General features: G+C 47.1%; 1 protein-coding gene across 3 annotated transcripts in view; it reads left to right on the top strand.

The window, feature by feature from the left end:
• Rnf144a (ring finger protein 144A) overlaps positions 1 to 14,078 on the top strand; it is a 120,852-nt gene that overhangs the window by 77,600 nt on the left and 29,174 nt on the right. For all 3 annotated transcript variants that reach the window (XM_075984119.1, XM_075984117.1, XM_075984118.1), the window contains one exon: positions 1,468 to 1,613. In XM_075984119.1, coding sequence (XP_075840234.1) covers positions 1,479 to 1,613 — 135 coding nt within the window. In that variant the 5' untranslated portion in view covers positions 1,468 to 1,478. The remainder of the gene's footprint in view (positions 1 to 1,467; positions 1,614 to 14,078) is intronic.

The raw sequence follows: 14,078 nt of genomic DNA, 5'->3' as shown, positions 1-14,078 counted from the left end.
CTGATTGGACTGTGTGATAGTCAATCTTTGTAACTGGGAAGGACAGGACTTGGAGCTACCCAGGAGACACGTGTCTGGGCATGGCTTTGAGGGTGTTTCCAGAGATGTTTTGATTACTGAGATCACATTCCTGAATCAGACCAGAAGATCTGTGGTTAGAAGTTTCCTCAGGTATCTTTAGATCTTTCTGAGATGCTGGACCTGTTGTTTGCTGACCACGGCGTCATAATACTTTCCTTTTTCCTTCCTGTCTATGTCTTTGCCATATCATCATATCATCTCTCACTGTTTGCTGATGATATGATATTTGTAGAGTCCTCTGCTAGAAGGAAGAGGTTATAAGATCTAGTCTTTGCTGTCTGCTCTCATTTGGGGGGTGCAGGTATTTCTGATCGCCTCCTTCAGAATGGGATGTAGGTGAGGAAGGATATGCGCCACACCTCCGCATCAGTGGTGATCTTAGGATGAGAAGTGACGAGTTCAGACCACCTGAGGTAGTTTTAATGGAAGGCTGTTCGACTCCCACCTTGGCAAACCTGAGTTTGGAAAGCCGACTACTAGAATCACAAAGCACTTAAGTGTCATAGGTACCAGGTGAGGACAGGATGCTTCAAATCAAGTGTCAAGGGCCCCAAGTGAGAATTTAGATCTCCAGATACATGGATTTTTAATGCAAACAACAGGGACTCTCAGGAGTGGAAGGGATCTTTAGCCCAGCATTGACTTGAAAGCTTGAAGGTCCACCTCTTCCCTTCCCCCCACAATCCTCTTGGCTGCCTGGCTCAGCATGGATAACCAAACAGCCAGCATGGCCAATGCAGCATAGCCACCGTGCAACAGGGACTAATGTGTCATAACCCCTGTGCAACAGGCAAACACAGATGGGCAGGGACACCAGTCACGGGTGGCTTGGGAATGTGACAGAGGAAGTCCTGGGGTATCCTGAAACATTGCTGAAGTTCTGCTGCACACATTTGACTCCTTTCAGTGAGCCTGACTGCCAAACACCCTCTCTGTCCAGAACCGAGCATTCTAGAAAATGGGCTTGCTGAAGGTGTTGCTGGGGAAATTGCATGCTTAATGAGGGCACGAAGGGCCTTAGAGATGGGCTTCCTCGGGTCCTTTCTTACAGATGTTTCTCTGTCACAAACTGGAGAAAAGTCAAATCCAAGCAGTTGTCTTTCTTAACCAAAGCCTCTCTTCCATGGTTACCCCTCTAGAAGACACTTTAATCAAATGAACCTCAAAGGCTTGAAGGGAAGGATGGGGGTGTGCGGTCCTTTCCAAGTTTGAGGATCAGCACCACAGACCTGAGGTGGGGTTCCGCGGATAGACCTCCCCAGAGTACCTTGTCTCCGTCCACGGTCTCCTCCCCAATGGTCCCATTGTAACCAAGAGGAGTGGTTTTTCTCTGTGTTTCTGTGGGAGCCACAGCAGCGAATCTTGAATGTGCGTCTCTCCTTTCAGACTGCTCTGCGATGACAACAGCCAGGTACCGGCCCACCTGGGACCTGGCCCTTGACCCGCTGCTGTCCTGCAAGCTGTGCCTCGGGGAGTATCCAGCGGAGCAGATGACAACCATCGCCCAGTGCCAATGCATCTTCTGTACCCTGGTTGGTCTCTCGGCTCCAGTGCATGTTCTAGGAGGTTGCTGGTCTCACTTCCAGACACACCAGGCCACACTTGGGACTGAACTTGGGGGAGCCTAAGTGTCTGTTCATACTCACACAAATATGAGAGGGATCCTTTAGGCAGGTGGCCAGAGTAGATGCCTTGCGTGACAATGGCTTGTCGTGCACAAGTCAGCATTACCAGGATTGTTGGAAGGGGCGGCAGAACAGAAACACCCAACACAGCACGCATTCCTCTCGCTACAAGAAGCTTTTCCGTACCTCATTTTCAGTTTAATGATAAGTACACACTTGACATTGTGGTAGGGTTAAACTGAGGACTGTGGGCAGCTACAATCTGTAACCACCAGTACCATCTTTCTCTGCTGAATACTGAGTGACAATGTCTATGGCTTGAGGCCACATTTTCCTACACTGTAGCCAGAATATCATGAGGCCAAATGATCTGTTCTCAACATGAATATAGAGACTTCTAACTTAAAAGGTTTGGGTTTGGGTCTAATTCAGACATGAAAATTTTTTTCTATTTTCTTTTCTGTTTTATTCCTGAACATGTGTAGGTATGTGTATTTGGTGTGTGTGTGTGTGTGTATGTGTGTGTGTGTGTTTGTGCTGTGTAGGGCACAGAGGGCATCAGATTCCTGGAACTGGATTTATGAGCATTTTAAACCATTTGATGTAGGTGCTGGGAATCAAACTTGGGTCCTCTGGAAGACTAGCATGTGCTCTTAACGGTTAAACCATCTCTCCAGCTCAGACTTAGAATTTTTATCATAAAACATTATGATAAAAAAACAAAAACTCAGCAGAAAAGAAGAGTAGGTTAAAAATAAAATATTATTTACTTGGTTTATCTGATTCCCCCGCCCCACTTGGTCCTGAAAGAACAGGAGTTGAAGAAACATTACCAGAACAGGTAGGACAAGGCAGTGTTGACTAGATGGTGTAGGGCACAGTTGTGTGACTTGACATGATGGACATGTTGAATGGGTTAGCATGCTGTATGGGCGTAAAGACACCCTGTCTTGACAAATATTCTCACCAGAAATAAAAGGCAAAGCAGACCAATGGCAGCTACAAGAATAAACCTGAAGCCAAAAGGACATGATGCACGCTTAAACTGATTGCTTCTCAATATTTACGTGCAGGGCTGGGGAGATGGCTCGGTATGGACAGGTGCTGGCCTTGCAAGTTTGAAAACCTGAGTGCAGATCATCAGAACTTTACTGGGAGATGGGAGGCGGAGGCAGGACGGTCCCTGGAAATGCATGGGTCATCTAGCCTGGCTAGAGGAGAGGCAGTGAAGACAGCCTGTCTGAAGGACCTGCACCTGAGGCTGTCCTCTGCACACACCCGTGTTCACCCGTTCCACACACACACACACACACACACACACACACACACACACACACACACACACAATACACACATATATGGGAGCATTGAGTCAGGCACCTTAAATATGCTGTTTGTGTATATCGCTACATCTGGGTGGCAAAAGAAAATGCTGCAGTCACTTGTACAGGTATAGAAGGGGAGAGGGAACTCTCTTTAGACTGTTCTTTGAAAAGCCCTGTTGCTTCTGACTTTAATTGCCTTGCCGTTCTGACTGCAGAGTGTGGGCAGCTGCCTGTGGAGCTGAGATGAGAACGTGGCTGAAAGTTTTTCCTACCTCCCTGCCTGGCTGTCTTCACCGTCCTGTTCATGGCCGGAACCCTCTGTTTCCTTTATGCCTTCAGATCTAGGAGCCTGAGCCTTAATTAAGCCCACGTCTCATTCCCAGAAGGCTCTAGGCTGCCTCTCGGAAGCAAGGAGAGTTTCTGGTTCATTATGTCTCCCTTCAATACCTAGCTTAGTGCAGCACTCATAATAGCTAATCAATAAAGGCTCAGGACAAGAACTGAAGCGATTTGATCTCTCTCCGAGCTCACAGTCAAAGACACATGCCTCATTAAAGCCCCAGGAAACACTGGCATCAACCTGCTGGAACAGAAAGTGCTTTTGATGTTTTCAGGAGGAGGGCGAGAGCAGGACAGGGGTGGGAGGGACTGGAGACCAGAGATGATGGAGTGGCTCACACCATCTGATGAATGCAGGGCTCAGATCTCAGCCAGCGGATGAGCTAGGACTGGAGCTTGGCAGGATGTGCTAGAAAGTTAGCTTCTGCAGAGTGCCTCCCTCTTGCCTGAAGGGATATTTCTACAGTTTCCACTGGTCCCCCAACACTGCTCTGCCATGAGTGCTTTGGGACACACCGGCTTCTCTCTAGTGGCCTAAGGCTGTCAAAGTCACAGATAACATGCTCTCTCTCTTGAAATGCTGGTCTTCCTGCCTTTCTGGCAAGCCTTTTGTTTCATTGTTGCTTTTGTTGCCATATTTAGAGAATTCTTGTAAAACAAACAGACAAAAAAAGATGCTAACTCATGCTAAGGCTTCATTTAAGTCAAGGAATATAAGACACAGCCGGACACTGTTTTCTCAAAGAAGCCAGGTCAGAAGTACCAAGGAGGAGTGTCATTTTGTGGCAGTTGTGATTTTTTTTCTCCTTCCATAGCTATTTTCTAAAACTGAGAGTGTTGGAGATCAGCATCTTCTCTGTAGCTCTGGGGTACTGAATAATAGGGGTGCCTGTGTGTTTGCTGAGAAGGGTAAGCTGAGTCAATATGCCATGTTAGTTACACAGTGTCTTCTCTGCTGGGGTCACTGGGGTCAACACGCCATGTCAGTTACACATTGTCTCTTCTGCTGGGGCCACTGGGGTCACAGCAGTGTGAGTAAGCCACAGAGGAGCAAGAACCCCTTATCAGACAGACAGGAAAGCAATACAATTGTTTCACCCTGTGTAGTGATAAGAGCGGTGTGCTGCTGCCCGGCTCCCGGCTAGCTTTACCCGAAATAATTACAGGGAAACTGTATTCATTTAAACACTGCCTGGCCCATTAGCTCTAGCCTCTTATTGACTAATTCTCACATCTTGATTAACCCATTTCTAATAAATCTGTGTAGCACCATGAGGCTGTGGCTTACCGGGAAAGATCCTAACCTAACCTTGGGCCCGAGCTTCATGAAGTCTGCCTGTCTCTGCTTTCTTCCTCCCAGAATTCTGTTCTGTCTACTCCACCCACCTAAGGGCTGGCCTATCAAAAGACAAAGGCAGTTTCTTTATTAACCAATGAACATAACACATAGACAGATGACCCTCCTACATCAACCCTGAAAGAAGATACCCTGCCTCAAGACAGAGCTACAAAGGAAATAGTAATGTCAGATCCAGAGAAGGAGGATGTTTTCCCACAATATCCTCTCGATGGCATGGGTCAGGCCATTGTGTGGGTCCTGCGAGTCACTTCAGAAGGAGTGCCCAGCTGTGGAAGAATGAGTTTACCCTCCACCACTAATTGGCTCTTTGTTGGTGGTCGGGAACTTGGCATGGTTTTAGGCTTCCAGTCTTCTCTGGTCTTCATATCCTGGAATGAAAGTTGTCTATGATCACCACGGTTCATGACCTTTGTCTCTTTTCTGTCACTGACAGCTCCTTCATGTCTCTTTGTGGTGTACGTCAGCTGCTCGTGCCCATGGCTTATACCAGGACCAGGTCCTTTGACCTTCATCTCAGTAGGGTCTCTGAGCAGATGGGGTAACTTGGATGGTCATTTCATAACCACATGTCCTTAGATGAAGAAGAGGGGAAGGACTGTCACCAGTAACTGAACCAAAAGAACAATTCTTTCCCAGGAAAAGGCCCAGCCTTAGGTCATGACCCCTGGGTTAGCTAAGGTCTGTCCATTGATTGGCTCAGCCAGGGGCCTGGAACCTGTCTCTGATCTCTGGAATAGTCTTGCTAAACCTCAAGACCAAGCAGGCAGGGAATGGTTTTGGAAGAACACAGGATGCGGCTCAGGGAGGGCAGTCAGAATATTCCTCTGAATGAAGAGGATAAATACCCTCCCTTACTAGGCTCCTCCCACTGCCTTGGTTTTCCTCTCAGCCCTCCTTGAAGCCTCTTGACTCCTCCATCATCTGGGGTTTAAACTGACTCTGGCCTTAGTTGAGCACTGTGGTTCTGTTTCCTGATATGGCTTTACTGATAGGAGGAGTCTTCAGGCACAGCAGGGTTGTGTACCCATTGACTTGTAGGTTTATCAGGGTGTGGAGAAATGAAACTGGTCTTACCATATGAGGTCAGTCTGCCCTGGTCAGAGAAGATTCTAGCAAATCGTTTCCAGAATGTTGTTGAGCATAGGTACTATGGTAGTTTGAAAGAAAATGGCCCCCAAAGAGGAATTGGAGCTATTAGGAGATGTGGCTTTATTGGAGTAGGTGTGGTCTTGTTGGAGGACATGGGTCACTGTGGAGGTGGGCTTTGAAGTCTCATATGCTCAAGCCATGCCCAGTGAGACAGAACACTTCCTGTTGCCTGCAAGCCAACATGTGGGACATTGGGCTACTTCTCCAGCACCATGATGATAATGGACTAAACCTCTGAAAATGTGAGCCACTCCACTGAATGTTTTCCTTTAAAGAGTTGCCGTGGGGGCTGGAGAGATGGCTCAGTGGTTAAGAGCACTGCCTGCTCTTCCAAAGGTCCTGAGTTCGATTCCCAGCAACCACATGGTGGCTCACAACTATCTGTAATGAGGTCTGGTGCCGGTGCCCTCTTCTGGCCAGTAGGCATACACACAGACAGAATATTGTATACATAATAAATAAATAAATATTTTTTAAAAAAAGAGTTGCCATGAGTGATGTAACCCAGACACAGAAAATCAATTATCGCATGTACTCACTCATAGGTGGTTTTTAAACATAATGCAAAGAAAGCCAGCCTACAAACCACAATCCCAGAGAACTTAGACAACAATGAGGACACTACGAGAGATTTAGATAGATCTAATCTACATGGGAAGTAGAAAGTATAAAAAGACAAGATCTCCTGAGTAAATTGGGAGCATGATGACGTTGAGGGAGGGTTGAAGGGGGAAGGGGAGAAGCAGGGAGGGGAACAGAGAAAAAGGTAGAGCTCAATAAATATCAATAAAAATGTATTAAAAAAAGAGTTGTCGTGACCATGGCATCTCTTTACATCAACAGAAACCTTAAGCCGGGCGGGCTCTTTCGTGTAAATACACATCACAGGAAAAACGGAGGTGTGCAAACAGCCAGAACCAGACTGTCTTGCTAAATGGGGTTAGGATCTAAGAGCCTGCTGGTTACCCTCATCCTGTATCCTAGTGTCCAGAGGTGAGGCCTCTTCTCTGGACCAGATAAGGACACAGATAAGGGAACCAATGAGCATCCCGGTGTTGGTTCACCTGGTGGGGAAGGGCTAGTTAGGTGACTTCAGGTTCAGGAAGTGAGTGTCTGTGTCAAGAGGTTGCGGAAAGCTGGTCCCAGCTGTCCGGGGGCCTGAACTGACTTTTGTGCTCTGTGCTCTGAATAGCTTCCCGACCCAAATGGATTTCTCAAATTCTCCAAAAACTGATTTATGCTGGAAGTAGAGTATTTTTATATTCACCTCATACTTTAGGGTCCTTTCAAAGCTACCTCGTTAATGAATACTTGATAGGAGGAATTGGGGATAATACACATTGATGGTTTGGAGTTGTGTGCTGGTTGGTTTTTGGTCAACTTGCCATAAATCTAAACACATTTAAAAAGATAGAACCCTGATTGAGAAAACGCCTTTATAAAATAAGCCCGTAAGCAGATCTATTGAGTAGCGTCTTGATTAACGTTTAATGTGTTAGTGCCCAGTCTGCTAATGGCAGCATGCCACCTCCAGATTCTTGTTCTTGGATGGTATCAGGAAGCAGGTGAGCCATCCATGGGGAGCAAACCATTAAGCAGCGCTCCTCCATGACTTCTACTCTAGTTCATGCCTCTAAGTTCCTTCCTGCAGTCATGGAGTGTTACCTGAGAGTTGCAAGCGGAAATAACCCTGTTCCTGCCCAAGCTGCTTTAGGTCATGCTATTTTATCATAGCAGTAGAAACTGAGAAAGACAGAAATAGTGCCAGGCATGGGGCTCTGCTGTGACGGACCTTACCCTGTAGTCTGGGAAGAATTGTGGAAGGACTTGGAATTTAGGGATAAAAAAAGCCATCAACTGTTCAAACCTTGGTGAGATTGGTGGGAATTTGGAGGAGATGCGGATAATGGGAGGTCTTCGCTTGCGAAGTTTCCAGGGGAAATTTGAGAGTCCCTTAAAGACTATAAGGGTGTTGGGATAATATTTTGGATTAAGTAAAATAAAATCTTTGTTTGGCTGGGACAATAGATGCTGGTCATCTGGGGCTAAATAATCAGAATGGTGAAGAAGAGACCAGAGTCACTTAGGCAGAATCTTGTGGGAAGTGTTTACTCAGGGTCAGCACACAGAAGTTGTGGTCTAGAGGCAGCCAAGGCTGTGCATTGCGCTGGAAGCCAGACTTGGTAATGTGTAAGAGTCTTCCCATGTGGTACTGGCTTTAAAAGCTTGAAGGGGTCATGAAGGGCTGCTGAGGCTTGTCACTGGGAGACAGACCCACAAGTGGGTCTCACGTGTTAAATGCTAAGCTCTTTACACTGTTGGACCTTGGTTTTGCTTTGAATTGATTGTGACTGTGGCCTGGGTGAAAGAATTTACTTTGCTTATATTAGAGAGTCTAGGACTTAAAAAAAAACCTCTTTGGCTATCTTAAACAGACTGAAGTTTTAAAGAACGGGCATTTTTAAGGACTGGTTCTTTTAAAAATTGGAATGTCTTATATTATGACATTGGTATTAATATATGATCTTGGGGATGAACAAGAAAGGAGAGTTTATGATTTAATAGGTGATCTGCTTGTATGTCAAGCTGACAAGGAGTCAACTGTGCTGGTTGGTTTTCATCAACTTGACCCAAGCCTAGATGTATCTTGGAAGAAGGAACTTTGAGAAAATGAAAAATTGAGAGCATTCCTTCATAAGACTGTCCTGCAGGCCTGCAGGCAAATCTCAGGGGTGCTGTCTGAATGGTTGAGGTGGAGGGTCTGGCCCACTGGGGGTGGTGCTACCCCTGGGCCTGCTGGATGGTCTAAGAAAGCAGACTGAACAAGCCAGCCAGCAGTGTTCTTCTATGGCCTCTGCTTGAGCTCTGACCTCCAACTTCTTTCCTTGAGTTCCTGTGCCGACTTCCCCCAGTGACGGAGTGTGACCTGAGCATTGTAAGCCGAAATAAACCCTTCCCTCCCCAAAGCTGCTTTTGGTCGTGGTGTTTATCATGATAATAGAACATGGACTGAGACAGGGCATGATCAAGGCCTTACTGTATCCATCCTCGGTTGTGCTCCTAAAATCCTGTGGCATGGACAGATTTTTTCATCTGGTATAAAGGATCAACAGATGGAGAAGTTAGACCATGTGTCAAGAGTGCTGCTAAGCATGCCCTGATTTCCAAGTCTGCCTTCTATCAACAGCATCAAGTTTATTTTTATATGGGACACTGATGAACTGATGAAATTCAAAAATGAATACACACAGAGACACACACACTCACACACACACTTCTGTTAGTGATGCCCTAACAGCCACGCTGTGCTGTGTCCCATTGAAGTCTGAAGTCCTTGTTTGGTCCCAATGACATGTTATGTAGAGCCCAGCCCGTTACCCTGGCTGAAGCAGGATGGTTTATTGAGTGTCCTGACGACCTATTATGTAGAGCCCAGCCTGTAACCCTGGCTGAAGCAGGACAGTTTATTGATGACCTGAATTCCTTCACTCTTCACTCAGAGCCTTCGAGACCTTCATGCATGCTCTTCCAAGCTGACATGTACATGTCCTAATATATAATATGACAAATGCCACAAGCTTGAAGATGAGATTCTTTGTGCAATAAGAAATGACAGCTCGTGTCCTGATGGCTGAATGTCACAGCCCATTCTCTTGAATGAGCACTGTGTAGTGACAGCTACTTGTCACCAGAATTTGAACATCCGTGTACCCTCTTCCTATATATCAGAATAAAAGAGGGACAGTCCCTGAAACTCTGATGTCTGGTGTCCACTGCAGCCCCCAAGGGAGATGGGATCCTCTGAGGCAAACCTACCTTCTAGCCCCTGCTTGTCTGAACTTGGCTGTCTAAGCTTTTCCTCTACTTCCTGGTCATCATTTGTGCCCGTAGAACCTGGCAGTTACCCAGTGACTTCTCCACAGATCTCCACCACCCTGAAGAGTCGCTTTCCCTCTTCCCATCCTGGCTACTAGCCTGTCCGGTGACATCATCTGTGATAGACATTTGTGCCATTAAGCAGAGCAGAGTGGATGTCCCAGGGAGGAATACAACCTCTCTCTGTATGTCATGATGCTCTTTAAGAACATGTTACCCCCATATCACTTTCTGAAACAAAACAAGGAGCTGGGGGCTTTTATGTAGGTATTTTCTCACGCACCATGGGTCAAAGTCACAGTCCTTTCCTACTGCCCACAAGCCCGAGTACCTTCTGTCCTGGAAATAGTGCTGTGATTACCTTCCTCCTTCCTGTTTTGTGTCCATCCCCAAACTGGCCGTTGTGTTCTTCCAAGAGGCTTATCTATGGCATGTGCAAATAGGTCTTCCCCCATATCCAGTGTTGAGAAGATCCTCTGAAGACTGTGTTCTATAGTCCCCCAGCCTGTTGTCATCACGATGTCACAAACATAAAACCCTAGGTCTCACTATTTGGCAGAATGATCTTTCACTGTGTAACAAATTCATGTCTGCCTTAGTGAGGCTGAACAAAGTGAGTTCAGGCCTCCAGTGATGCCAGTCTCGGAACTGGCATGTGAGCCTGTGTCACGTGGTTATATGCTGAGACTTCCAGGCTCACTACACATGCCAGCCTGTACCCTCCCCAGGCTCTGTTAAGGGCCCATAGACATAGAGGGTTCCCTTGGCCTCAATCTCTTCCTCGGGTTCCAGAATACTTCCCGGATAAAAAGATTATGTTGATTTGACCTTGAACCCTGGATGGGAGACAGATTAGCACCTGTTCCAGCCAGATCTCAGCTGGTACTTTCTCTGGGCCCTCTTAGTTCAGGCCCTTTGTGGACCCTGAAAGGTCTTTTCAGTAGGCGAGCACAGTCCCCAGCCTCTGTGTGCAGCCTGGGAGGGTTTCCCCATTCACTCTTCACTGGTTACCTGCAGCTCCAGGCCCCAGATATCCATCCCCCATTCCCTGGACATTGGAGAAGCCGTGGTTCCTGTGTAAGCCTAGAAGGGCAACAGAGGGATGCAGGAGTTACCACTTCTCACACGACCTTGTTTGAGAATAAGATCCTGGACAGGGACACTAGACGGTCATGCTCCTCAGATGCTAAGTTGGTCATGTCATGACCAGGATGGCCACTCTATTTTAGATTAGTGGGTGAGGTAAGGTTGGGAGGTAGGAGTTTTTGTTTTTAATAATTAAAGCATTTTAAAATATATAGTTGAAGGTAAGGAATTATAGGAAGTGGATAAGTAACTATCCATGGAGTGTCTCCATGGTGAGAGGCAATACCAACCCTTCCGACGGGGAGGTTATCAGCACAGATCCAGTGATGAATGGAATACGCACAGAATAACCAGACACTGGCAGCAGACATGCTTATTAAGTACTTTTGTGCAGGTGAGATGACTCTTTTGAGAAGCCTTGGGAAGGTACAGGGAGGTTAGTACCTGTTATTTTTAACAAAATCTCAGTCGTTTGATTGGGGTGAAAACCTACTAGCTCAGAGAGGCAGAGGAAGCAGTCAGCTGATCCTCCTCTTTGGCTGTCATCTCAGAAGGAGACTCTTCTCCTATCCCATTTGAAACAAAAACTCCTCCCATGGGATGTCCCTCCCTTCTCCTTCCTGTGTGTCTCTCTATCCATCCACCTTACTCCCTCTTACTCTTTGTTTTTTTTCTTCCTATTGACTGGCTGCTTGCTCTGGCACTAGACCTACGGTTGGTTTATTTAATCCTGCTTACACTAAATAAGCAGAGAGCTCTTGGATTAAAGGTGTGTGCTAGGGCTGAGCCACACCACAATTAGAAACAGGTTTCTCCAATAAATAACACAATCTCGGGAGTCAGAGTATGATCAGACATCCTGAAACAAGTACCAGGTATAGCCGAGGGTGTTGGTAGAGCCGGGTGCCTGAGAGCACACACTGCATTTACTTTGGAGGCTTGGTGTCCCTATTTTGGCAGGAGCACAGACTAATAAAGAGGAGTCGTTTCCTTCTTATTTTTAAACATGTAAAGTCTGGGATTTATTTTTATTTCATTAATTTTCAGAGACGTTTCTATTTCGGAAGCTTGTGAGTGACATCAGGGCCTGTGGTCTTGGGGCCTGCATTCTTTGCCAGAAGAGGTGTGGGAGGCAGTTTACACTGGGTTTCCAGGGCCATCCAAAGTCCTCATAAAGCTGTCTTAAGAAGGCTGTGCTGGTCAACCATCTCCCGATGTGCCGTGTGCCAGCCTCAGGATCTGCAGCTCTCTGCAGGCCTGTGTGGGCAGCTCGCTGCTGTCTCGGGTCACCAAGTCCTCTGCTGAGATACAGCATTCAGTGGCTAGGTTCTGCCTCAACCATATGTCGATCTGCTCAGCAGTGATTCCCCACTGCCTGGCACTGTGGGGTGTGGATAATGGAAGAATGCTAAGCTTTTCTGACCTTCAGAAAACCTGCCGTCGGATGGAGGAGAGACACAAAGGTCCTTCACTGTCAGCTCTGGAAATGCTGGGAGAATGCTGACGAACTGCCTTCACCTGGAGCCATTTGTCTCTGAAGCGCACACATTCGAGCGTGTCATTTCCCATGTCTGCCAAGCTTTCCCCACACACTGGGCCGAAGGCTCCCAGATGATGGCTTTAGCCATTGTGACAAGAGTGGTTCATGGGTGAGCCAGCATTCAAACCTAACTGTGATTCCAGGGTTCTTGCTGCCAAAATGCTATTCTCGGGGCCCGCCACTTTGGTCTGCAGCTAAGCTACCCAAGTGGTCTTTGTTAACTATGGTTTGTGATTAACGTAGGCCACCCAGGTCTGAGTGAGCCACAGTGCCTGGGATCTTGTCAATGGGTTGATCAGCAGCCAAGCAGGCCCTCGGAGCCAAAGCAGTCACAGTTGACTAACTGGAGCGCCAGGCCAGTTTCTGTGGCCACTGCTCCTTGGCAGGAAGTTTCTAGTGCAGTGGGGCTGGGGCGGGGGGGGGGAGACCGAGGTCCTGGCCAATCACTCTTTTCAAGTCTTTCAGAGTTGGAACTGCAATGTCTGGAAGATTCTGTGACCCCACTCCTGCTCTCCACTCCTTTCCATAGTCCGTGCTTCTTTCCTGAAGGTTCTTTGCTCCTGAGACCCAACCTTTTATCTCCCAAGTGTTTGCTGGCAGCAGGTGATGCTGTACCCTGCTGACTTGCTTAGTTTTCTGTTGCTGCCGTAAACACCGTGGCCAGAAGAGGAAGCCGTTTACTTCATCTTGGAGGTTAGACTGCATCTTTGAGGGAATTCTGACTGGGCAAGAACTTGAAGCAGAAACGTTGGAGGAAGGCTGCTCCCTGGCTCATCCTGCCTTTCTCACACAGCTCAGGCCCCAAGCCTGTCTAGGATGGCAACCCCCACAGTGGTCTAGGCCTTCCTGCACCACTTGGAAATCAAGACAGTCCCTCATAAGTCACAGCCACCAGGGCAATCTGATTGAAGCAATTTTCTGGTTGAGTCAGCTCTTCCCAAGTGGCTCTAAGATTGTGTCACGTTGACAATAAAAGCTACGTTGTGCCTTTGTGTTGATCCAGGTGTCAGTTTAGTTGATGGAGTCTTTGTTCAATGGAAATTTTCTGATGGAACAGAGATGCTTCGAAAATGATTGGTTGTGCTATGAGAGCCTCTCTCTCTCTCTCTCTCTCTCTCTCTCTCTCTCTCTCTCTCTCTCTCTCTCTGTGTGTGTGTGTGTGTGTGCGTGTGTAATATATGGGTGTGTTGGGTGTGTACGTGTATTTGGTGTATGTAGGTGTGTGTGATGTGTGGTGTATATGTGTGTGTGGTGCATGTGTGTGGTATGTATAGGTGTGTGTGTAAGTGCATGCATGCGTGCATGTGTATTAGTTTTCTGAGATAGGGTTTTACTCTCTAGTTCAGAATGGCCAGCTATATAATAACAAGAATTCACTGTGTAGCTAGGGTGACGTTGAGCTCATTATCTTCCTGCCTCATCCACCAAAGTTCTGGGATTATAGGCCTAAATGGCCAGACCCAGTTTAAGGAGTTAATTGAGGGGAAAAAAAAAAGAAGGAGAAATCACACAAGAAAATGGAGCAGACCTCGGAGTCAGGCACATGGGCTCTGGGGGCTTAGTGCCTATGATGTTTGTAAAACACAGCTCTGGGCAGTGTTTAACCCCCTAAGCCCCCACTTTCACTGTGGTAAATGGTGGTGATGACTCCTCCCACGCTTTCCGTTTTAGGGCTATTTATTGGGCTAACAAAGGCA

The sequence above is a fragment of the Microtus pennsylvanicus genome, chromosome 8 (assembly GCF_037038515.1).
Source record: "Microtus pennsylvanicus isolate mMicPen1 chromosome 8, mMicPen1.hap1, whole genome shotgun sequence".
In the NCBI taxonomy this organism is placed as follows: Eukaryota; Metazoa; Chordata; class Mammalia; order Rodentia; family Cricetidae; genus Microtus; species Microtus pennsylvanicus.
This window is presented reverse-complemented; position numbering and strand designations above follow the sequence as displayed.